This window comes from Carettochelys insculpta, chromosome 28 (assembly GCF_033958435.1).
Source record: "Carettochelys insculpta isolate YL-2023 chromosome 28, ASM3395843v1, whole genome shotgun sequence".
In the NCBI taxonomy this organism is placed as follows: Eukaryota; Metazoa; Chordata; order Testudines; family Carettochelyidae; genus Carettochelys; species Carettochelys insculpta.
Window position 1 is genome coordinate 14810277 of NC_134164.1, and position 21075 is coordinate 14831351.

The 21075-nt window shown below is 64.1% G+C and overlaps 1 protein-coding gene across 2 annotated transcripts; it reads right to left on the reverse strand.

Moving 5' to 3' along the window:
* Nucleotides 1–1321: 1321 nt before the first annotated feature.
* Nucleotides 1322–16007, reverse strand: ACBD4 (acyl-CoA binding domain containing 4). 2 transcript variants are annotated; one of them, XM_074978949.1, is made up of 9 exons: nt 15755–16007; nt 15118–15238; nt 14950–15034; nt 14454–14571; nt 10786–10892; nt 4529–4649; nt 2768–2943; nt 2439–2492; nt 1551–1797 (listed from the first exon to the last, which is right to left on the reverse strand). In XM_074978949.1, exons 1-9 carry the CDS (start codon nt 15819–15821, stop codon nt 1696–1698), a joined length of 951 nt encoding a protein of 316 aa, XP_074835050.1. In that variant the 5' UTR covers nt 15822–16007; the 3' UTR covers nt 1551–1695. The 2 variants fall into 2 exon arrangements, with proteins under 2 accessions (XP_074835049.1, XP_074835050.1); XM_074978948.1 differs by lacking the exon at nt 2768–2943 and having other exon boundaries at nt 1322–1797.
* Nucleotides 16008–21075: the final 5068 nt, after the last annotated feature.

Consider the following 21075-nt stretch of genomic DNA (forward strand, 5'->3'; position numbering starts at 1 on the left):
AGGCCTGCTCCACGCCCGGCGGAGACGGACGCAGCTGGAAACCGCACAGCGAGAAGCAACTGAGGCCCGCTCCACGCCCGGCGGAGACGGACGCAGCTGGAAACCGGCACTGCGAGAAGCAACTGAGGCCTGCTCCACGCCCGGCGGAGACGGACGCAGCTGGAAACCGCACAGCGAGAAGCAACTGAGGCCTGCTCCACGCCCGGCGGAGACGGACGCAGCTGGAAACCGCACAGCGAGAAGCAACTGAGGCCCGCTCCACGCCCAGCGGAGACGGACGCAGCTGGAAACCGGCACAGCGAGAAGCAACTGAGGCCTGCTCCACGCCCAGCGGAGACGGACGCAGCTGGAAACCGGCACAGCGAGAAGCAACTGAGGCCTGCTCCACGCCCGGCGGAGACGGACGCAGCTGGAAACCGCACAGCGAGAAGCAACTGAGGCCCGCTCCACGCCCGGCGGAGACGGACGCAGCTGGAAACCGGCACAGCGAGAAGCAACTGAGGCCCGCTCCACGCCCGGCGGAGACGGACGCAGCTGGAAACCGGCACAGCGAGAAGCAACTGAGGCCTGCTCCACGCCCGGCGGAGACGGACGCAGCTGTGGTCGCTCTCCTGGAGTGCCCGGCAGGGATGTGCAAAGTGCTCAGGGCCTCCTTGGCAACCCCAGGGCCCCTCGCAGCCGTGAGACGCGAGGGAGAGTCGACGTGGCCTCCAGCTATGCCAGTCTCCTGCTGGAGCTGGTCTTCTCCCTGAGCGAGGAGCTGCCCTGAGAAAGGGGCTTTGGTGCCAGGACGCGTGAGGCAGCTGTCGTAATTATAGTATGACTGGAGCTTCACGTCTCCTAGAGCTGGAAGGGACCTTGGGAGGTCATCTGGTCCAGTACCCTGCCCTCTCGGCAGGGCCAAGCACCAGCCCTGGCTTCTATTTGCCCCAGTCCCTAAACGGCCCCCTCAAGGATTGAGCTCACAACCCTGGGGCTTAGCAGGCTGCTGCTCAAACCACTGCGCTATCCCACCCATTACCGGGCCCTTGGGCAGCTCCCAAGAGCCCTTACATCCTCCTCCCCAGGGACAAGAGGGCGGCAGACACAGCACCAGCTGCCAGGAGGGAGGGAAGCCGGGGCCCAGGCCCAGCTGCTCGCAGGTGCAGAGAGGCCCTGAATGCCGCAGTAACCCAGGAGGGCCTGGGCAATGCACCAGCTCAGTGGGCAGCCTGCAGCAGTGCCGGGAATCCGCTGGCTGGGGACTGGCCTCTGGCAGGGAGGCCGTGGCCCTTGCAGGCAGCCGTTGAGCTGCACCCCCTGCCACACACCGAGCCGGGAGAAGCCGTTTGCTCTGTCTTTAATGGGGCGCCTGGTGGCTGCCGCGGGCGGTCGCGGAGCAGCTCGCCCGAGCGCGAGTGGGGAGAACCCGACAGGCAGCTCTCAGGCCTGCCCAGAGACCCCGCGCAGTAAAGGGGGTCTCGGGAGGAGGTGGCTGGGCTGGGTGTAGGCGGGCTCCAAAGGCGCTGAGGAGGGGCTGCGGCCAAGCCCCCCTTGCCACGCTGCTGGGCTGGTCCGTCCTGCCGAGGCACCGCCCCAGCCGGGGGCACAGCCACTGCTCCCCAGGGATGGCGGCTGGATTCTTCTCCTTCCCCGGCTGCTGGGAGCAGAAGCCCTGCGGTGCCCCTGCCGGTGCTGAGCCGGAAGCCGCGGCGGTCACCTTGTCCTGCGCTGCAAGCGCCACAGCAGCCAGCGGGCGAGGAAGGGCCAGAGCAGCAGGAAGAGCAGGGTGCGCGCCCGGGGCCAGCCCCACGGCTTCTGCGGGAGACAAGCACAGGGCAGAGGGAGGGGTTGGCTCCTGGGGCTGGGAGACGGTGCAGGGACTGGGAGGGGGAGGGCATCAGCTGCTCCATTAGCGTCTTCAGCTCGTTAACCTCGCCCTGGCCTTAGGGAGAGCCCAGCCACAGCGCCATGCTGCCGCCGGTCAGCGCAGGGTCACCCATCTCCCAGGGGTGACAGGCGGGACCCACCCCCACCCCCACCCGGCGCGGGCACCCAGCTGAGCCGGGGCCCCCAGAGTCAGTGGGGAAGAGACGCTGGTTCCCAGGTCCCAGCCCACTGCTTTCGCGGCTCACAGCCCTGCCCTGGCTGGGGACCTGCTGTGGGCGCCTGGGCCCGGGCGCTGATGTGGCCAGAGCCCTGTGCAGCAGCGAGTCCTCCAGCCCCTGGTGGGGGCCAGCGCAGCGCCTGGCTGGGCCCAGCCCGAGGGGCTCTGGGTCCTGGGCTGCTCTGCCAGCCATGGGGGTGGCTCAAGGGCTGCTGAGGAGGGAGCCGGGCCTGTATCCCCTCCCTCTTTGAGTCCCTCCCAGCCCAGGGCCTGTGTCGCTCAGCCCCTGACCCCAGCCGGCTGCAGCTCAACTGCAGGGAAGCCCAGGGCTGGGGCCACAAGCCCCCCGTACCTGCATGCCAAGCGAGGCCAGCGGCGGCCCAGGGGTGGATTCGCACTCGTGTGCCTGAAAGACAGAAAGGGGCTCAGCTCAGCACCTGGCAGCCAGGGGGTGGGGCTGGCAGGAGAGGCTGGGCACAGGGACGGGAGCCAGCACCACCGTTCTCACCGCATGACCCCCGCCCCGGAGGCAGCCAGGGGTCCCCATCCCAGGTCACGGGGCAACGGCTCCTGCTCTGTGCGCTGGGGCCACCCGCCACTGCGGATCCAGACGCCGGCATGAGCCCCGTCCCACTGCCCAGAGCAGAGCCCCGGGACTCCCCACCCCCGCCCGGCCCAGACCTGTGCAGCACTCAGCGCTTCCAGCTGGCTCAGCCTCTTCCGGACGCTGCGCATGTCCTCCTGCAGGGCACGGACTGCGCCCTCCAGCTGCCGCTGCAGCCTTGTGCTGGCCAGGCCCTCCCGGGCAGCGTCACACCAGTCCCCCGGGGCCCCAGCAGCTGGGGCAGCCTGCGGCGCTGCAGGGGAAGGGCAAACAAGGGCAGTGCTCAGAGAGGACAGCAGCTGCGGCGAGCGCCCTCCACGGGCGAGGGAGGCGGCTGCCCAGGCCAAGGCCAAGCACACACAGCTGGGGCCAGGCTGGGCAGCACACATGGGTTGGGAGGACCTCTGGGTCTGCTCCCTGCGGCCCAGCCCAGCACTTCCAAAGCGCTCAGCTCTGCCTGAGGCGGGCCAGGCCCGGCCCACATGCTACTCAGCTCAGGAACGAAGCACCTCTGACCCCGGCGCCTCAGCTCCTCGGCAAGGCTGGCTGGGACCCGCCAGGCAGGGCACCTGCAGCCCCCGCGGGGCAGGGACTCAGCCAGCGGCTCCACACCGAGGCACGCGCGGGTTTGCACCCCCGCGGGAACACGCGGCCGGCTGCTGGCGTTCTGCTGCTCAGCCCTGACTACCCCTGGGCCGCCCAAGCGCTCGGCTTCCAGGGAGCCCTGCCCATGACCCCCTTCCCTTGGGGACAGCCTGGCTGGGGATGGGCTCGCCCCCAGCCACTCCCGCAGGCGGCTGCATGGCGCTGCCTTCCTGGTGGGAGACAGGCCGTAAGGTCCTGCACTGTCCTGGCCGCTGCCCGCTGGCGAGCTGCGGGGCTCTGCCCGTTCCAGCCAGGCTGCACTCAGCACGCCAGCTCCGGGCGCAGGACACAGCCCAGCAGCACATGCATGGCGGCGGGCAGGGATCAGGCCAGCCAAGCACGGACGCCCAGCCGGGCAGCCTGGCGAGCACCACCAGCTATGGACGAGGCAGCTGCAGGGGGGCACCCGGCAGGAGTGAGCGTGCGCAATGGAGTCTGCCAGCCCGAGTCACAGCCAGGCCCGCGGCCGCCCAAGCACACGCCTGGGTCGGGGAAGGGCGAGAACCCAGGAGTCCCAGCTCCCTGCCCGCTGCTCTGCCCTGCCCGGCCCAGCTCCTCCTGTCGTGCCCCCTGGCCCAGGGCACAGCCAAGGAGACACCACCACAGAGCCCGGCTCGGCAGGCCAGCGCGGGCCACGGAGGGGCCCTGCCAGCTCCAGCGCACCGGGGCTGCCCCTTTCGGCAGCGCTCGGGAGCAGAGAGCAGGGCCAGGCACCTTCCCCAGGGGAGCAGGCCCAGGGGTCACTCTGCCCCACGCAGCCCCTGGCGGCCTTCGCCCCAGGCCTGTTACACGTTAACCTCTCAAGGCCAAGCAGCCTGGGAGGAGGCGGGGGGACGGAGTCTGCTTCCAGGGGGCAGGAGCCCAGCACCCGCCCTGCCACGTCTATTTCACAGCCGGGCCACCTGGGGTGGGAGCCCTGCGGCCCCGCAGGCGGGAGCCCGGCACTCCCCTGCCTGTCTGCCCGCCCAAACCAGCCACGTGGAACCCAACTCCTGGCAAACCCCGAGACAGGCCCCTGGGTGGCCCCAGCACCCCGACACCCCCTCTCAGCCCGGCCTACGCCTGCCATTGAGGTTGGGGCCTCTGCCCCTCCCCCGGCACCAAGGCCCCAGGCTCTGCCCCTCGGCACGGGGGTCCTGAGCTCTCCCCGCCCAGCACCAAGGCCCAAGCCAGCCCCCGGGCGCAACACCCACCTGTCTCTGTGCGTTCGCCTGGCTCCCCTTGCTGGCGGGTGTCCGGCGCTGGGCCGGGGTCCGGGCAGGGCGGGTGAGAACTGCTCAGGCAGAGGCTCAGCCCTACCACGCACTGATCAGGCTGCAGGTAGAAGGGCGGCAGTGAGAACCCCGAGTGCCAGGGGATGCGGTGCCCAACCACTCCTGAGCCGGTGCCAGCTGGGCACACAGGGGACCAGGACACTAGGTGTCCCCTGTCAATAGACACAGCTGGGCAAGGCGAGCTGCCTAGTGGTTAGTGCAGGGAGGCTGGGAGCCAGGACTCCCTGCCCAGCACTGCCACGGTGTGAACCACTCACCAGCCCTACCCCGCCTCTCCCTGTAACCCAGCCCCCCACATCCCCCTGCTCTGCCTCCGCCCCCACCCCAGCTCTCCCTGTAACCCAGCTCCCACGTCCCCCTTCTCCACCCCCAGCCCCTATCCCGCCCCTCCCTGTAACCCAGCCCCCCACATCCCCCTTCTCCACCCCCAGCCCCTATCCCGCCCCTCCCTGTAACCCAGCCCCCCACATCCCCCTGCTCTGCCCCCACCCCCACCCCAGCTCTCCCTGTAACCCAGCTTCCACGTCCCCCTTCTCCACCCCCAGCCCCTAACCCGCCTCTCCCTGTAACCCAGCCCCCCACATCCCCCTGCTCTGCCTCCACCCCAGCTCTCCCTGTAACCCAGCCCCCCACATCCCCCTTCTCCACCCCCAGCCCCTATCCCGCCTCTCCCTGTAACCCAGCCCCCCACATCCCCCTGCTCTGCCTCCGCCCCCACCCCAGCTCTCCCTGTAACCCAGCTCCCACGTCCCCCTTCTCCACCCCCAGCCCCTATCCCGCCCCTCCCTGTAACCCAGCCCCCCACATCCCCCTGCTCTGCCCCCACCCCAGCTCTCCCTGTAACCCAGCCCCCCACATCCCCCTGCTCTGCCTCTGCCCCCACCCCAGCTCTCCCTGTAACCCAGCTCCCACGTCCCCCTTCTCCACCCCCAGCCCCTATCCCGCCCCTCCCTGTAACCCAGCCCCCCACATCCCCCTGCTCTGCCCCCACCCCCTAACCCGCCTCTCCCTGTAACCCAGCCCCCCACATCCCCCTGCTCTGCCTCCGCCCCCACCCCAGCTCTCCCTGTAACCCAGCCCCCCACATCCCCCTGCTCTGCCTCCGCCCCCACCCCAGCTCTCCCTGTAACCCAGCCCCCCACATCCCCCTGCTCTGCCTCCGCCCCCACCCCAGCTCTCCCTGTAACCCAGCCCCCCACATCCCCCTGCTCTGCCTCCGCCCCCACCCCAGCTCTCCCTGTAACCCAGCTCCCACGTCCCCCTTCTCCACCCCCAGCCCCTATCCCGCCTCTCCCTGTAACCCAGCCCCCCACATCCCCCTGCTCTGCCCCCACCCCAGCTCTCCCTGTAACCCAGCTTCCACGTCCCCCTTCTCCACCCCCAGCCCCTACCCCGCCTCTCCCTGTAACCCAGCCCCCCACATCCCCCTGCTCTGCCTCCACCCCCTACCCCAGCTCTCCCTGTAACCCAGCTCCCCACATCCCCCTTCTCCACCCCCAGCCCCTATCCCGCCTCTCCCTGTAACCCAGCCCCCCACATCCCCCTGCTCTGCCCCCACCCCAGCTCTCCCTGTAACCCAGCCCCCCATGTCCCCCTGCTCTGCCCCCACCCCCTAACCCGCCTCTCCCTGTAACCCAGCCCCCCACATCCCCCTGCTCTGCCTCTGCCCCCACCCCAGCTCTCCCTGTAACCCAGCCCCCCACATCCCCCTGCTCTGCCCCCACCCCCTACCCCAGCTCTCCCTGTAACCCAGCTCCCATGTCCCCCTTCTCCACCCCCAGCCCCTATCCCGCCTCTCCCTGTAACCCAGCCCCCCACATCCCCCTGCTCTGCCCCCACCCCAGCTCTCCCTGTAACCCAGGCCCCCACATCCCCCTGCTCTGCCTCCACCCCCTACCCCAGCTCTCCCTGTAACCCAGCCCCCCACATCCCCCTTCTCCACCCCCAGCCCCTATCCCGCCTCTCCCTGTAACCCAGCCCCCCACATCCCCCTGCTCTGCCTCCACCCCCTACCCCAGCTCTCCCTGTAACCCAGCCCCCCATGTCCCCCTGCTCTGCCCCCACCCCCTAACCCGCCTCTCCCTGTAACCCAGCCCCCCACGTCCCCCTGCTCTGCCCCCACCCCCTAACCCGCCTCTCCCTGTAACCCAGCCCCCCACATCCCCCTGCTCTGCCCCCACCCCAGCTCTCCCTGTAACCCAGGCCCCCATGTCCCCCTTCTCCACCCCCAGCCCCTACCCCGCCTCTCCCTGTAACCCAGCCCCCCACATCCCCCTGCTCTGCCCCCACCCCCTACCCCAGCTCTCCCTGTAACCCAGCCCCCGACATCCCCCTGCTCTGCCCCCACCCCCTACCCCAGCTCTCCCTGTAACCCAGCTCCCCACATCCCCCTGCTCTGCCCCCACCCCCTAACCTGCCTCTCCCTGTAACCCAGGCCCCCATATCCCCCTTCTCTGCCTAGTCCCTATCCCAGCTCTCCCAGTAACCAAGCTCCCCACAGACCACAAGCCTCAATACAATCCCAGCCTTCTCCACCTCCATGCAAAGAGGGGGGCCACAGGCTCCCTGCCGGACTGGACCTTACAGCCTGTGAGCTCGGGGTGAGCCCCCGGCCCAGCCCTTGGGAACCCCTGATTTATCTTGCCACCCAAGGACTAGCTGGAAGCAGCCAGCAAAAGCTGCGGGGGTGCAGGGGATCCTGCAGTAAACCCAGCTTGCACCCAGCACAGACACCCCTCCTCCCCTGCACCAGGGCAAGTGACACCCAGCCCCATTTGCATAAACTGCAGCAGCCACACCCCCTCCTAACCCCACTACAGGGAATCAGGCCAAGCTCCGCCCATGAAGCCCTTGAGTGGCAGCCCTGGTGGCTCCGCCAGGGACACTGAGGCAGGAGCAGGGCGGGTGGCACAAGGACTAGAGCCCTCCTCCCATGGCCCCCAAGCAGGGTGCAGGGGTCGCACACGCACGGCCCGAGCCGGTTGTGCTCTGCAGGGAGCGTGGCCCTGCCCGTGCACACGCAGGCAGCAGTGCGGGGCCCCCAGCTCGGAGCAGCTCTCCGTGGCCAGGGGGTGGGAGGTTTGCTACTGCCCGGATTCCCGGGGACCGGCAGAGCCCAGGGCTGCAGGGGACACGGGGTTCTCCGCGCGGGGGCCAGAGGGAACACAGCCCCAGCTGGGCAGGGGCAAGGAAGGACAGGCTGCAGGGGAGCCAGGCCTGGCACAGCACTGAGTGTGGGGGAAATCGGGGAGCCGGGCCGGATGCAGCGGAGGGGGTGGGGGTGAAATGGGGGTGTTGGGCTGAGGGCAGGCAGGGGAGGTGAGGGTGAAATGGGGGCGCTGTGTCAAGGGCAGGTGGGGGAGGGTGTGAAATGGGGGCGCTGTGCCGAGGGCAGGTGGGAGAGGGGTTGAAACGGGGGCGCTGCACTGAGGGCAGGCGGGGGCAGGGGTGAAACGGGGGCGCTGGGCCGAGGACAGGCAGAGGCAGGGGTGAAATGGGGGGCGCTGGGCCAAGGGCAGGCAGGGGCAGGGGTGAAACGGGGGCGCTGGGCCAAGGGCAGGCAGAGGCAGGGGTGAAATGGGGGTGCTGGACCGAGAGCAGGAAGGGGCAGGGGTGAAACGGGGGGCACTGGGCTGAGGGCAGGCAGGGACAGGGGTGAAATGGGGGTGCTGGACCAAGAGCAGGCAGGGGCAGGGGTGAAACGGGGGGCACTGGGCTGAGGGCAGGCAGGGACAGGGGTGAAATGGGGGTGTTGGACCAAGAGCAGGCAGGGGCAGGGGTGAAACGGGGGGTGCTGGGCCAAGGGCAGGCAGGGGCAGGGTTGAAACGGGGGGCACTGGGCTGAGGGCACGCAGGGGCAGGGTGAAACAGGGGGCGCTGGGCTGAGGGCAGGCAGGGGCAGGGGTGAAATAGGGGTGCTGGGCCGAGGGCAGGCAGGGGCAGGGGTGAAACAGGGGGCGCTGGGCTGAGGGCAGGCAGGGGCAGGGGTGAAATAGGGGTGCTGGACCGAGAGCAGGCAGGGGCAAGGGTGAAACGGGGGGCGCTGGGCCTAGGGCAGGCAGGGGCAGGGGTGAAATGGGGGTGCTGGACCCAGAGCAGGCAGGGGCAGGGGTGAAACGGGGGGTGCTGGGCCGAGGGCAGGCAGGGGCAGGGGTGAAATGGGGGGCGCTGGGCCTAGGGCAGGCAGAGGCAGGGGTGAAATGGGGGTGCTGGACCCAGAGCAGGCAGGGGCAGGGGTGAAACGGGGGGTGCTGGGCCGAGGGCAGGCAGGGGCAGGGGTGAAATAGGGGTGCTGGACCGAGAGCAGGCAGGGGCAAGGGTGAAACGGGGGGCGCTGGGCCTAGGGCAGGCAGGGGCAGGGGTGAAATGGGGGTGCTGGACCCAGAGCAGGCAGGGGCAGGGGTGAAACGGGGGGTGCTGGGCCGAGGGCAGGCAGGGGCAGGAGTGAAATGGGGGGCGCTGGGCCTAGGGCAGGCAGAGGCAGGGGTGAAATGGGGGTGCTGGACCCAGAGCAGGCAGGGGCGAAACGGGGGGTGCTGGGCCGAGGGCAGGCAGGGGCAGGGGTGAAACGGGGGGCGCTGGGCTGAGGGCAGGCAGGGGCAGGGGTGAAATGGGGGTGCTGGGCCAAGGGCAGGCAGGGGCAGGGGTGAAACGGGGGGCACTGGGCTGAGGGCACGCAGGGGCAGGGGTGAAACAGGGGGCGCTGGGCCGAGGGCAGGCAGGGGCAGGGGTGAAATAGGGGTGCTGGGCCAAGGGCAGGCAGGGGCAGGGGTGAAACGGGGGGCACTGGGCCGAGGGCAGGCAGGGGCAGGGGTGAAACGGGGGGCGCTGGGCTGAGGGCAGGCAGAGGCAGGGGTGAAATGGGGGTGCTGGACCCAGAGCAGGCAGGGGCAGGGGTGAAACGGGGGGTGCTGGGCCGAGGGCAGGCAGGGGCAGGGGTGAAATAGGGGTGCTGGACCGAGAGCAGGCAGGGGCAAGGGTGAAACGGGGGGCGCTGGGCCTAGGGCAGGCAGGGGCAAGGGTGAAACGGGGGGCGCTGGGCCTAGGGCAGGCAGGGGCAGGGGTGAAATGGGGGTGCTGGACCCAGAGCAGGCAGGGGCAGGGGTGAAACGGGGGGTGCTGGGCCGAGGGCAGGCAGGGGCAGGAGTGAAATGGGGGGCGCTGGGCCTAGGGCAGGCAGAGGCAGGGGTGAAATGGGGGTGCTGGACCCAGAGCAGGCAGGGGCGAAACGGGGGGTGCTGGGCCGAGGGCAGGCAGGGGCAGGGGTGAAACGGGGGGCGCTGGGCTGAGGGCAGGCAGGGGCAGGGGTGAAATGGGGGTGCTGGGCCAAGGGCAGGCAGGGGCAGGGGTGAAACGGGGGGCACTGGGCTGAGGGCACGCAGGGGCAGGGGTGAAACAGGGGGCGCTGGGCCGAGGGCAGGCAGGGGCAGGGGTGAAATAGGGGTGCTGGGCCAAGGGCAGGCAGGGGCAGGGGTGAAACAGGGGGCACTGGGCCGAGGGCAGGCAGGGGCAGGGGTGAAACGGGGGGCGCTGGGCCTAGGGCAGGCAGGGGCAGGGGTGAAATAGGGGTGCTGGACCGAGAGCAGGCAGGGGCAAGGGTGAAACGGGGGGCGCTGGGCCAAGGGCAGGCAGGGGCAGGGGTGAAATGGGGGGCGCTGGGCCTAGGGCAGGCAGAGGCAGGGGTGAAATGGGGGTGCTGGACCCAGAGCAGGCAGGGGCAGGGGTGAAACGGGGGGTGCTGGGCCGAGGGCAGGCAGGGGCAGGGGTGAAACGGGGGGTGCTGGGCCGAGGGCAGGCAGGGGCAAGGGTGAAACGGGGGGCGCTGGGCTGAGGGCAGGCAGGGGCAGGGGTGAAACAGGGGGCGCTGGGCCAAGGGCAGGCAGGGGCAGGGGTGAAATAGGGGCGCTGGGCCGAGGGCAGGCAGGGGTGAAACGGGGGGCGCTGGGCCTAGGGCAGGCAGGGGCAGGGGTGAAATAGGGGTGCTGGACCGAGAGCAGGCAGGGGCAAGGGTGAAACGGGGGGCGCTGGGCCAAGGGCAGGCAGGGGCAGGGGTGAAACGGGGGCGCTGGTGTAATGGGGGCTCTGGGCCGTGCACAGGAGGGGACAGCTCTGCAGGAGAGCCGATCCCTTGCCAGAGGAGCACTGTGGGCCCGGACTGAGCCCTGGGGCGGCGTTACCTGGCCGGACTCAGTCTGCTCCAGGGTGTCACCGCAAACTTTGCTTTGTGCACCGTCAGGCTCTTGGCTGCTCTCGAGGGCTCGGTCAGCTTGGCCCAGCTCCCTGCCTGGAACGGGGACGCACGGCTCAGCTGAGGCTGGGAGCTGTGTTCCGCCCAACCCCCTGTGCCGGCTGCCACATGCCCCTGTGCCCTTCAGGGCTACGTCTACACTAGCCCCAAACTTCAAAATGGCCACGCAAATGGCCATTTTGAAGTTTACTCATGAAGCGCTGAAATGCATATTCAGCGCCTCATTAGCATGCAGGCGGCTGCGGCACTTCGAAATTGACGCGCCTCGCCATCGTGTGGCTCGTCCCGACGGGGCTCCTTTTCAGAAGGACCCCGCCTACTTCAAAGTCCCCTTATTCCTATGCGCAGATGGGAATAAGGGGACTTCGAAGTAGGCGAGGTCCTTTCGAGAAGGAGCCCCGTCGGGACGAGCCGCGTGGCGGCGAAGCGCGTCAATTTCGAATTTCCATTTCCATCTCAATTTCAATTTCCATTTTCGTGGCCATTTTGAAGTTTGGGGCTAGTGTAGACACGGCCCAGGTGTGGGCCCTGCCCTGCCCCCGACTACAGGTGCCAAGGACAGGACACCAGGTGGGTTCCCCTCCCCAGAGGGCCCCAGCTGTGCTCTGCAGAGTGAGGAACTCACCTCATGCCCCTTTCGCCATGGGGAATGGGCTGCCCAGGAGTCACCACTGGGCCCACTGCTCCCCAGGGCTCGAATCCCACTTCCACCCTGCCCTGGACACCTCTCTGCATGGCCCCACGTTCCCAGGCTGCTCCAGGATCCCTAAGTGGGAGCGACTGCTCCCGGGGTCCGGGCTGACAGCAACACGATCCGTGGGCAGCACACGGGGCCAGCAGCTGCCCTGGGTCTTTCACAGGCCTGGGCGAGAGGGGCTGGGGGTTACGCTGCATCCTTTGTCCACTCCCGTCAGGATTTTCTAGAGCTCTACAATGGCCCTCCTTAGTCCTCTCCCTACCAAGCTGAAAAGCCCCAGTGCCATCGCTCTCCCCTTGTGGGGAGGCCCTTTCGCGCCCCTCGTTATATCTGTTGCGCTTCTCTGAACCTTTTCTACTTCTGAGGTATCTGTTATGGGGTGGGGCAGCCACGCCCGCAGGCAGCAGTCAAGATGTGGGAGTCCCACGGATCATATTCTCTTTTCCCTTAAGGGGTCCTACCACCCTGTTCGCCTTGACTGTCACTGCGCCTCGAGTGGACGTTTTCCCAGTGGTGACGCCAAGTCTCTTTGTGAAGTGGTAACAGCTAATTGCATAGAATCCTGGGGCTGGACGGCACCTCAGCAGGTCGTCAAGTCCAGTCCCTGCCCCAGGCAGGACCAACCCCACTAACCCATCCCAGCCAGAACGTTTAGACCCCACCATTGTGCATCCCCACCTGGGGAACGCTTTGCCAGCGGACACTGGGAAGGCTGCGTGCATAAGAAAGTACTAGATACGCTCACGAAGGACAGAGCCAGCAACAGCGACAAGCCAGGCTGAGCAGGGCCGGTGCCCCATCTCTGCTTGTCAGAGGCTGGCAATGGGCAGCAGGGGCTGGCTCACTACCTGATCGCCTGTCGTGTTCACCCCGCTGGGCACTGGCCGCCGTCGGAACGCAGGGCTGGGTGCACCTTTGCTCTGAGCCAGCGGGGCCCCGCTGGTGTCCTGACAGCCATTCTGCAGCGTTCAGACAGGAAACCCTCCCAGTGCTGCCGTTCCCGAATGGCGGCCCACTGAACCGAGCCCCCAGCACTGCAGCAGGACACAGCTGCAGGTTGGTTTGAAAGTCTCCTTGGTTCCAATCAATGACTAAAAGCAAAGGGGCTCTGGAGCGAGGCGCCGCCCCTCCCTCTGCCTGGGGTTGGAGTCAGCAGCCCCACAGGTCTCTCCTAAGCAACGCTGCCCCATAGGCAGCCCAAGGCCCCAGGGGCGGCTTCCCAGGGGGTGCTTGGCTGTCTCGAGTGGCAGCCGTGCCTGCTACCTCAGGCTCTGCGTGGGCAGGTGGCAAATAAGAGCACTTCTCTGATGCAGCAGTGACTGGCGGATGAGAGCCCCGAGGCGCCGAGACACAGGCCATCCTGCTGCAGGGCGTAAGTCAGGCACACGGTGCCGGGGTGGATATCCCAGTGTTCCCACCGCGCAGAGGGTGCTGGTCGGGCAGAGGCAGGACAGGGACCCCTGGGCACAAGCCATTAGCTACCGGAAGGTGAAGTCAGTGAAGCTCCCAGTTTACATCAGCTGAGGATCTGCCCTGAAGCTGCCCTGGCCAGACTCTGCTCCCATCTGCAATGGCTCCCGCTGCCATCTCGACAGGGGGACTCTGCCCAAACTCAGCAGGGCCCTCCTGTCACACCCAGGGCAGCTCCGAGGCAGGGCTCATATCATCAGAGCTGCTCACAGGCCCCCCCATGTCCTGGACCCAGCAGGAGGGGAAGTGCTGGCAGCAGCCAAACGCTGCTCAGTGCCTCCGGGGCTGGAAGCTGCTCCCGGGCAAAGGGCAGATCCTGGCCCAGGTAGCAGCTCTGCCAGCAGGCTGGGAGCCACGGGCAAAGGAGTTTGCCCTCAGACCGGCACAGCTGGGGGCAGCTCGAGTGACCCTGGTTTGAACTCTCCTGGCAAGGAAGCAAGTGGCAGCTGATGTCTTAAAGGTCAGAGAAGACGTCACCATGAACACCGGGCTGCTGCATTTAACCAGCCAGCCCAGCCGAGGGGAGAGTGGCTGAGCTCCCAGCAGGGGTGGGATGTCAGAGCCCAGCCTGGCTCTCCTCCGGCTCCCTGCAGAGGAGGGTCCCAGGCAACATTCCCTCTGATCGGTCCCACCCACATGTAATTTGTTTCATCTATGTGTGTAATAAATTTTATGTGCACCAAGGTGTATGCAAATGTGAACCACCCACAGAAACAAAAAATGCAACTGGGGACACTGGAATCTCTCCTGGGGGGCTGCCCAAGCGCCCAGTGTGCAGAGAACATGGCTGCCAGGCTCCCCCACACAACCAGCATGAAGGAAATAAACCAGGGTCACGTTCGAGTTCGGAGCAAGCCCAGGGCCAGCCCTCCAGGTGCCTGTAATCTCCTCCCCCATCTCCCGACCCCCTTCGCAGCACTTGGAGGGTGGGAAAGTGCTCAGCCGCTGCTGCACAAACCCGTGCCAGGCAATGCCAGCTTAGCAGGTGCTGCTGGGCCAACACTGCGCTGCCAATGAGGGCACATGACCCGGGAGCCGTGTAACTGGAAGAGGAAGGATGGGCCAGTGGTAAGAGCTGTAGCCTGCATCTGAGAACTGCTCTGTCACAGCCTCCCTATATAACCCTGTGTGGTGACGGAGCCAGTCAGTACCTGCACAGAGGGAACTGAGAGATGCTCCGATACTACACTGACGAGGCTGGATCAGTACCTGTTAAGGACAGCCAGGGAGCCGGAAGGGATGGCCCATTTCCATCATGGGCGGGGGCATGCAGGAACCAGCCCAAGGAAGAACTGCTTCTGGAGGGGGAAACTGAGGCACAGAGCAGCCAAACAGCTTGGTCAAGTCCTCACAATGAGATCATGGCAGAGCTTAGGCTCGAACCCAAGAATCCTGCATCCCTGACGGCAGCTCAGCCCAGCCCTACTTACCAGCCTTCTTGAAGAAGGACTCGGGAGGCCTGGGCATGTCGTGTATCACCTCGTAGAGAGGTTGGAAGAATGCAAACACATCCTCCGACGTCTCCCCTGCTGGTGTTGTGTCTATGACCTGCAAAGAACCCAGAGCTCCTATGTCCCCAGGCTGGAGGCTGAGGGCCCCGCGCTAAGGCAATGGTTTTAACCCCTGGGGTGGAGCCTGGAAGCAGGTGCGACCGAGAGAGCCACTTTGGGCAGGCGCACACATGCCCTGCAAGCTCTGCCAGGACACCTCTGCTCTTGAGCTGCCCTGGTTCTCCCAGCCTGGCACCTTCCCCAGCTCTGCCAGTCCCCTGCCCTCCCCACCCCCAATGACTCTGAATCCAGGCCCTCCTCGGTGAGCTGCCTGGGGCCATAGCGAGGGCACCAGGGCCGGGGCATACCCAGGTGTGGGGAGCGAGTGGCCCAGCCCCACAAGCCGTACGCAGCAGGGAAGCGAGGAGCTCTGTACCTCCTGGGCTATCTTCTTCAGCTCCGAGACATATGCAGCCATGGCCTCCTCCCTGGACATCTTCCCCAGCCTGTTCCACGCGTCCCTGCCAACCAGAAGGTCTCATCACTGAAGCCCCAGGAACCAGGCTACAGCTCTCTTGCCCAGTGGTCTCTTTCCCAGCCTTACCACTTATACCGGCCGATGGGGTCCCAGAACCCAGGCCGGGGGATCTCACAGCTGCCCACTGTCGCCTGCTTGTAGTAGCTGTAGAACCGGAGCATCACCTCGTAGGGGGGGCGGTAGGAGCCTAGAACACACACAAACCCATCAGAGCAGGAGCCACTTCCCCACCACCCCCACTCGGGGCCTGGCCCAGGCTCTGCCCACGGGGGCAGGACCACGCGCTGCTGGAGTTCTGCCCTTCGGCGGGGGCACGGCGCCCACGCGCCCACCTGGTCACGGAAGGACCCAGGAGCCAGGGAGCTCAGCACCGTCCGGCCTCAGCTCCCGCTCGGGTCCAGGCTGCCTCCCGAGCACACCGGCTGCGGCGCGTTGCTGTGCGCGGCGGCGGCGGCCCGCCCCAGAGCCAGCTGCACGTCGGCAGCCAGCGGAGCCGCCCGTGGCGGGGTAAGGACGTGGGAGCGGGAATCGGCGGCTGCATAAAGAGGGTCACGGCCACGGCCACGGCCACGGCGCTCCCCGCCTCTCTCCGCCCGGGCAGCACCGCCCGAGATCGGGCCCGCGGAGCCCCGGCTGCAGCGCACGTCCCCGCCTCTGCCCGCTCGCGCCCCGGGAGATCCCCGCGCGCCCGCCCGGCGCTCACCGCCCCGGGGCAGCGCCTGGATCACCCCGGCGGCCGCCCGGAACTGCCGCTGGCAGCCCGGCTCCATCCCCCGCCGGATCGGGCCCTTCCCGGGGCTGCGGAGCCGGGCTCGGGGCGCGCCTGGGACGGACGGGCAGCCGGGGGGGGCTGCAGCGCTGGCCCGGCCCGGCCCGGGACGGGACCCCCGTAACCCACGGCCCCCGCTCGAGCCACCGGCCCGGCCCCCAGCCCCGAACCGCTGATCCAGCGCCACCTCCCGGGGCGGGGCGCGGAGACCGATCTCACCAATAGCCACATGTCTTCCATTCACTCGCCACACTTCGACCAATCAGCACCGGACTTTCAAAACGATGCGAATAAGCGCCTCCACGCAGAGCCCAATCAGCGCTCGCGGTGAGATCAGGCGGGGCTGGAGCGGGGTCAAGCCGCCACCGCACCAGAACAGCGCCCCCTGCCGGGCCGGCGACTGGCTGCAGACAGCTCACCTGGGGCGGCAGCGCCCCCTGCCGGGCCATGGATGGGCAGCTCACAGCTCAGCTGGGGCAGCAGTGACCTCTGCAGGGCTGAGAATGGGCTGCTGTGATGGGGTTCAGGGGTCCCCAAGCTCTGCACCCCGTCCGCAGGCAGGAGCGACTCTCACGCAGCAGGAGAACAGCAGGTGTATTAGCCAACAGGGCACAGCATCGTACAGAGGAGTCAGTGCAGCGGGCAGACAGCCAGTCCAATCCATGTTAGGGGGAGGAGGCCCCAAGGGGCCCCCAGAGCCGGGGCCTGGCCCCCTCCTTTGTCTGTCTCTCTCGCAGCCCAGACTCACTGCTTCCAACTCCCAGTTCCAATTCAAACCCCTCAGGGTCCACCTCCCCCTTTGTCTGCAGCCCAGAGGTGTCACCTGCTCCCCTATGTTACCCTCAGCAGGAGTCCCCCACCCTCTCTGAGCTTCCCCCCCCCCCACACTCGTATCCCCCACTACATCACATCTCTCCCCCCTTCCAGAAGGAAATGAGCGGGGTCACTCAGCCGGTGACCTGGGGACAGTCGGGGCCTTCCCCACGTGACAGGGCATCGGCTGCACCCTCGGTGCTCCCCTCGATGTTACCACCTCCATGTCGTAATCCTGCAGGGGGAGGCGCCGTATCAAGAGCTTGACATTGGCCCCTTTTGTGTAACGCAGCCAAGCAAGTCCTGTTGGTTCCCTCAGCTTGGTTGGTCTCCCTGCTACAGCCTCTCATGCATCAGCCACGTTCTCAAGTCGGGCAGGCAGAGCTCATACAGCTGCTCTAACACCAGCAGATCAAACAGTTCCTCTCTGGTCTGGGCCCTGCCCCATCTACCCATCAGTCCATACAGCTGCTCCAGCAAATGTTTGGAATTCAGTCACTGTCCGGTAAATGAAGGTACAAATGCTTTCCACCCTTGGCCTTTAGCCAGACCACTAAAAGGGTTAGTAACAGAGAGGAAGCCGTGCTAGTCCATACACTATCAAAAGAAAAAGCAGTCAAGTAGCACTTTAAAGACTAGCAAAATAGTTTATTAGGTGAGCTTTCGTGGGACAGACCCACTTCTTCAGACCATAGCCAGACCAGAACAGACTCAATATTTAAGGCACAGAGAACCAAAAACAGGAAGCAAGGAGGACAAATCAGAAAAAGATAATCCAGGAGAGCAAATCAGAGAGTGGAGGGGTCCGGGGGGAAGGTCAAGAATTAGGTTGAGCCAAGTATGCAGACAAGCCCCTATAGTGACTCAGAAAGTTCCCATCACGATTTAAACCATGTGTTAATGTGCCGAATTTGAATATAAAAGTCAGCTCGTCCACTTCTCTCTCCAAATAGGAGCGATAATGTCTCTTCAGTAACACACATACCTTGAGGTCATTGACAGAATGCCCCATTCCATTAAAATGTTGACTAACTGGTTTGTGGATCTGGAGTGTTTTGATGTCTGTTTTGTGCCCATTGACCCTTTGTCTAAGGGAGTTAGAAGTCTGTCCAATATACAAAGCATCCGGGCATTGTTGGCACATGATGGCATATATGATGTTAGTAGAGGAGCATGAGAAAGTGCACTAAAAGGGTTGTGTGCCTCAGTTTCCCGTTCCATTTCCCACGATAGGTTTGGAATGTTCACATATCCATTCTGGAGATGCCATCACTGGACCTAACCCGGTTATTCACAGAATCACGGGCACTTTCTCATGTTCCTCTATTAACATCATATATGCCATCATGTGCCAACAATGCCCACATGCTTTGTATATCGGACAAACGGTAAACACACTTTGACAAAGAATGAATGGACACAAAACAGACATAAAAAGCTCTTAACGCACAAGCCTGTCAGCCAGCACTTGAATGGAGCGGGCCGTTCTGTTAGTGACCTGAAAGTCTGTGTTTTACTGAAAAGGAACTTTAAGAATCACCTGCAAAGAGAGAGTGCCAAGCTCTGTTTTATATTCAAATTCAACACATTAACACGTGGTTGGAACCAGGACGGCGGTTACCTCCCCCATCATAAGGACTCTTTTACACATTTTGTTTTATCTGACTCTTGACTTCCCTCCTCCTATCGCCCCTCTGCTCTTCTGATTTGCCCACCTTAATTACAATTTTTCTGATTTGTCAACCTTGGTAACTATTTTTGGTTCTCTGTGCCTTAAACATTGAGTCTGTTCTGGTGTGCCTATGGTTTGAAGAAGTGGGTCTGTCCCACAAAAACTCATCACCTAATAAATTATTTTGTTAGTCTTTAAAGTGCTACTGGACTGCTTTTTTGTTTTTATAGTATGTAGACTAACGTGGCTATCTCTCTGTTACTATTCTCATGTGAGAGGTTGCAAGACTAGTTACAGGGAACAACGGTGACATTTCAGAATTACAAACTCCTTCAACATACAGTTCATGTTTCTACATCAATGTCAACACACCACCTGGCTCTTTCCAAACATTCAGTACATGGTGTAAGTCTACAACTTCTGGTAGCACCACCCATTGCTTACAGCAGTCACAGAGAGGAAGCCGTGCTAGTCTATACACTATCAAAAGAAAAAGCAGTCAAGTAGTGCTTTAAAGACTAGCAAAATAGTTTATTAGGTGAGCTTTCGTGGGACAGACCCACTTCCTCAGACCATAGCCAGACCAGAACAGACTCAATATTTAAGACACAGAGAACCAAAAACAGTAAACAAGGAGGACAAATCAGAAAAAGATAATCAAGGTGAGCAAATCAGAGAGTGGAGGGGTGTGATGGGGTTCAGGGGTCCCCCTGCACTGCACCCCGTCCGCTGGCAGGAGAGACTCTCACTCAGCAGGCACAACAGCAGGTTTATTAGGCAACAGATGTCCAGTTTCTCACAGAAGCAACAGCATAGCCGCCAGAGACAGTCCTTCCAACCTGTCCTGGGGGGAAGACCCCGAGGGGTGTCCCTCTGGGGTGTAGCTTTCCCCCTCCTCAGGCTGGCTGCCTTCCAGCTCTCCCTTTTCCTCGCCTCTAACTGCCGCCCCCGATTCAAAACCCAGCTCAGCTCCTCCCTGCTCTTTGTTTAGGCAGAGGTGTTATCTGCCAGTTGTAGCCCTAGGGTCATCCTTAGCCACTGGGAGCTGCTGCTTGCCTTGGACATCCAGCCTGACTCACACATGCACCCCCCCACACTCCATCACAAGGGGTAGGGGGGAAGATCAAGAATTAGATTGAGCCAAGTATGCAGACGAGCCCCTATAGTGACTCAGAAAGTTCCCATCGGCACATTAACACATGGTTTAAATCGTGATGGGAACTTTCTGAGTCACTGTAGGGGCTCGTCTGCATACTTGGCTCAATCTAATTCTTGATCTTCCCCCCCACCCCTCCACTCTCTGATTTGCTCACCTGGATTATCTTTTTCTGATTTGTCCTCCTTGCTTCCTGTTTTTGGTTCTCTGTGCCTTAAATATTGAGTCTGTTCTGGTCTGGCTATGGTCTGAAGAAGTGGGTCTGTCCCACGAAAGCTCACCTAATAAATTATTTTGTTAGTCTTTAAAGTGCTACTTGACTGCTTTTTTTTTACAGCAGTCAGTGTGAGTAACAGAACAAACCTGCTGCCATCGTACATTTATGTTGCTCTTAGGTAGACCACAACCTTTGTGTAACATCTTTGAGAATCTGGCCTTTTGGGGCTAAATGGCTGAGGCCTTTCTTTGCACCACAAAGTTCTAATCTTCTCCCTTGCCCCGTGTGGTGGAAATCTGATCTCTCTGGCTGTGCCCTCCTAGCAATAGCTGGGCCATTGCTGGTCCTCAGGGAGACCTCCTCCTCCCAGCCAGTCTGGAAATTTGCAAACCAAACTGCTTTCTGAAAGTTGCTTTGTGAATCCCAGATGCAGAATCCACACGAAGGAGTCCCTGTTTATCGCTGGGACGGGATTCAGGGGTCCCCCTGCACTGCACCCCGTCCTCAGGCAGGAGTGACTCTCACTCAGCAGGTAGAACAGGAAGTTTATTAGGCAACAGATGCCCAGTTTCTCACAGAAGAGTCAGTGCAGCAGTCAGAGACAGTCCTTCCAACCCATCCTGGGGAGAGGAGCCCGAGGGGTGCCCCTCTGGGGTGTAGCTTCCCCCCTCGCCAGGCTGGCTGCCTTCCAACTCCCTCTCCCCCCAGCTTCTAACTGCCGCCTCTGATTCACACCCAGCTCGGCTCCTCCCTGCTCTGCATTCAGGGCAGAGGTGTTACCTGCCAGCCTAGGGTACAGCCCCAGGGCCCCAGGGGTCATCCTTAGCTGCTGGGACCTTCTCAGCCTGTCACACACATCCAGCCTGAGTCTCACACATGTACTCCCCCCACCTCCATCACATCTCTCCCCCCTTCCAGACAGAACCGAGCAGGGTCACTTAGCCAGTGACCTGGGGAAGTTCGGGGCCCTCCCTGCGTGACAGGGCATCGGCTATGGTGTTGTTGTTCCGCTTCACATGGACCACCTCCATGTCATAGTCCTGCGGGAGCAGACTCCACCGCAGGAGCTTGGCGTTGGCCCCTTTCATGTGATGCAGCCAGGTCAGGGGTGAGTGATCGGTGTACACGGTGAAACGCCGTCCAAACAGGTACGGCTGCAGCTTCCCCAGCGCCCACACCATGGCCAGACATTCCTTCTAAATGGCCGCGTAGTTCTGCTCCTGGGGCAGCAGCTTCTTGCTCAGGTACACGATGGGGTGTTTCTCCCCCTTGTCATTCACCTGCATTAGCACCGCCCCCAGCCCCACGTCGGAGGCATCGGTGAACACCATAAAGGGCTCGTCGAAGTCTGGATTTGCCAGCACTGAGGCCCTGACCAGAGCCTCCTTCGGCGCGCA

Excerpts from the sequence above, each read along its gene's own strand:
- ACBD4 (XM_074978948.1), bottom strand. The coding sequence starts at position 15,821 with ATGGAGCCGGGCTGCCAGCGGCAGTTCCGGGCGGCCGCCGGGGTGATC. Across the intron at positions 15,239-15,754 it reads CCAGGCGCTGCCCCGGGGCG|GCTCCTACCGCCCCCCCTAC; the intron begins GTGAGCGCCGGG and ends TGTGTGTTCTAG. Across the intron at positions 2,493-4,528 it reads AGGCGAACGCACAGAGACAG|GCACACGAGTGCGAATCCAC; the intron begins GTGGGTGTTGCG and ends TCTGTCTTTCAG.